The sequence below is a fragment of the Cebus imitator genome, unplaced genomic scaffold (genome assembly GCF_001604975.1).
Source record: "Cebus imitator isolate Cc_AM_T3 unplaced genomic scaffold, Cebus_imitator-1.0 Scaffold234, whole genome shotgun sequence".
Lineage (NCBI taxonomy): Eukaryota > Metazoa > Chordata > Mammalia > Primates > Cebidae > Cebus > Cebus imitator.
The window spans coordinates 425,901-428,176 of NW_016107549.1; the positions used below are offsets into that span (position 1 = coordinate 425,901).

At 60.8% G+C, this 2,276-nt stretch overlaps 1 protein-coding gene across 1 annotated transcript in view; it reads left to right on the forward strand.

Annotated features, from left to right (window-relative positions):
• Positions 1-601: 601 nt before the first annotated feature.
• The window catches only part of ASF1B (anti-silencing function 1B histone chaperone), a 16,308-nt gene continuing 14,633 nt past the window's right edge, over positions 602-2,276 (forward strand). Inside the window, exon 1 of the mRNA XM_017497632.2 lies at positions 602-1,120. Within this exon, the coding sequence (XP_017353121.1) occupies positions 1,012-1,120 (109 nt within the window). The 5' untranslated portion in view covers positions 602-1,011. The remainder of the gene's footprint in view (positions 1,121-2,276) is intronic.

Consider the following 2,276-nt stretch of genomic DNA (forward strand, 5'->3'; position numbering starts at 1 on the left):
CATTTTCAGTACCGTCCGCTTGAAACCTCCCAAGAGCCCACCAGGGGGCGTGAAAGGGCTTCCAACCCCTCGGGGGCAAGAGCGGGATCCAAACTCGGCCGGACTCCCGAGGTCCGAGCGCGCCGCGTGACTGCCACTCCGAACGTTCACAACGTTCACAACGGACACCCGGGCCGCTGCACCTCGAGGTCAGGAGCCAGCCACTCAGAAAAGCTCCAGCCAACGCTCACCTGTTGACAGACGCTGAGGCCACAAACGCTCCTCCTCTCTCTTCACACTCCCCAGCACTGCGGTGACGCCCGACTTCCGCTTCTCTCCAGCGAATCCCCAGCTGAGCCTCCTTAGGCTCCCGCTTTCACTACCAATCCAGCCAATCAACTCTCAAAAAACCCTCTTTATCTCCGCCCCACTCCCTCCTGCCAATCACTGAGGGTGCGAGCACCGCCCTTCCCGCCGTCTTTAGCGAGCGCCGCGCGCCACCGCTCGGCAGTTGGCGGCGCTGCGCGCTACTGGATACATATCCCGGAATAGCGAGGCGAGAGGCGGGCACGCCGGTACGGGAACCCTCAGGATTGGACAGCAGGAGGCCGGCGCTCTGACTCCGTCCACTCCTGCCGTTGACCTCCTAGTCGGAGACGCTGGGGATTGGTTCCCAGAGGACACGCTAAGAAGACTGGAGGTGGTCCCGCCCTCCTCACGCTCCGTGGAGAGGGAGCTCCACTGATTGGTCCGAGGAGTCTGGGCGCGCGCCGAGCGGCGCTCCAGGATTGGCTGAGAGGGTGCGCGCGCCGCCAGGGAGCGTTGGCGGTGATTGGTCAGAGGGCGGAGGCCGCCTATTTGAAGGCGGCGCGCGTACGAGGTGCGCACTTCTGTCTGCGGAGAGAAGAGACTGGAGCGGACTCTGTCAACACTACCCCGTTGATCACGCCACCGGACCCAGACGCGGCCTCGGTCACAGCCCCTGCCCCTTCCCCTGTCCCTGTCCCTGCTGCGGCGCGGTGAGGCGAGGCGATGGCCAAGGTGTCCGTGTTGAATGTGGCGGTACTGGAGAACCCGAGCCCTTTCTACAGCCCCTTCCGGTTCGAGATCAGCTTCGAGTGCAGTGAAGCCCTGGCGGACGGTGAGGCTGGGCTTGTGCGGGTAATCCCCACCCCCGGGCCGACCCCGGCCTCCCCGCGGAAAACTGCTCCCATGGCCAACTTGATCTCCCCCATGAAACCCCTCGTCCTCCCTCTCCGCCAACCCCGATCTCCCCCAGACCGCCAGTCAACCCGATGTCCGGGTGGAGACCCCCCCCCTCGCAGCCACCAGCCAACTCGGACCTCCCCGGGACTTCCTCCCCCACTGCCCGCCTTGACCTCCCGGGTGGAGGCTTTCCGCTAGCCAACTCGGACATCCCAGTGATCTCCTTCGCCACTGCCCGCCCCGACCTCCCCATAGAGATTAATGCCCCCCGCCCAGGCCCCATTTCCAGCGTGGGGAGCCCCATCCATCTTTTTTCTTTGGAGCTCTTCCGAGGTACCCATTTTCATGGAGAGAGCTTCTCGGCCTCCATTTCTTAACCCACGGAGATCTTCAGCCACCGTGGCTTCCCTGTGGCAAGACCCCTGTTTCAGCCACCCACCGATTTTTGCCCACTTAGACACTTTCCTGTAGTGAGATACTCCCATCTCCCTTTTTCCCTCTGAAGACCCCACTCTGCAGCCCCTTCCCATTTTCCCCGGGGGAAATCCCAGCCATTTTCTATTTTCCCTGTGGAGACCTCTCCCCCAACTCCCTTCTCCCCTCACCGTGAAGACCCTCCCCTCCAGTAACCTTTTTTCCCTATGAAAACCCGTCAAGACCGCTCTCTCCACATCTTCCCATCTGTCTCCCAGCTATCCCCTCCCCAACCTGCCGATATTTCAACAACCCCACGCCCACCAATTGCTGCTAGTTTTCTACCCCAATGCACATACCCTGGAACCTGATTTCCCTTCTTCATTGGGGCCCAAACCCCTATCCTTGAGCTCCCCCTGGGAAGGATGCTACGGTTTGCAGTGACTTGGTCTCCCCAGCTCCCCTTCCCCACCCTCTTCTGTAGGCTTGGATAAACACACAGATCCGAGGGGTGGCACAGCCAGGCAGGCATTAGCTAGTTCCCCAGGTTTGCCCGCCCATTTCCAGCTGACTAACTGCAGCAATTCTTCGCTTTTTTTTTTCTTTTCTTTTTTTTTTTTTTTGAAAGAGTCTTGTTCTGTTGCCCAGGCTGGAGTGCAATGGTGCGATCTCGGCTT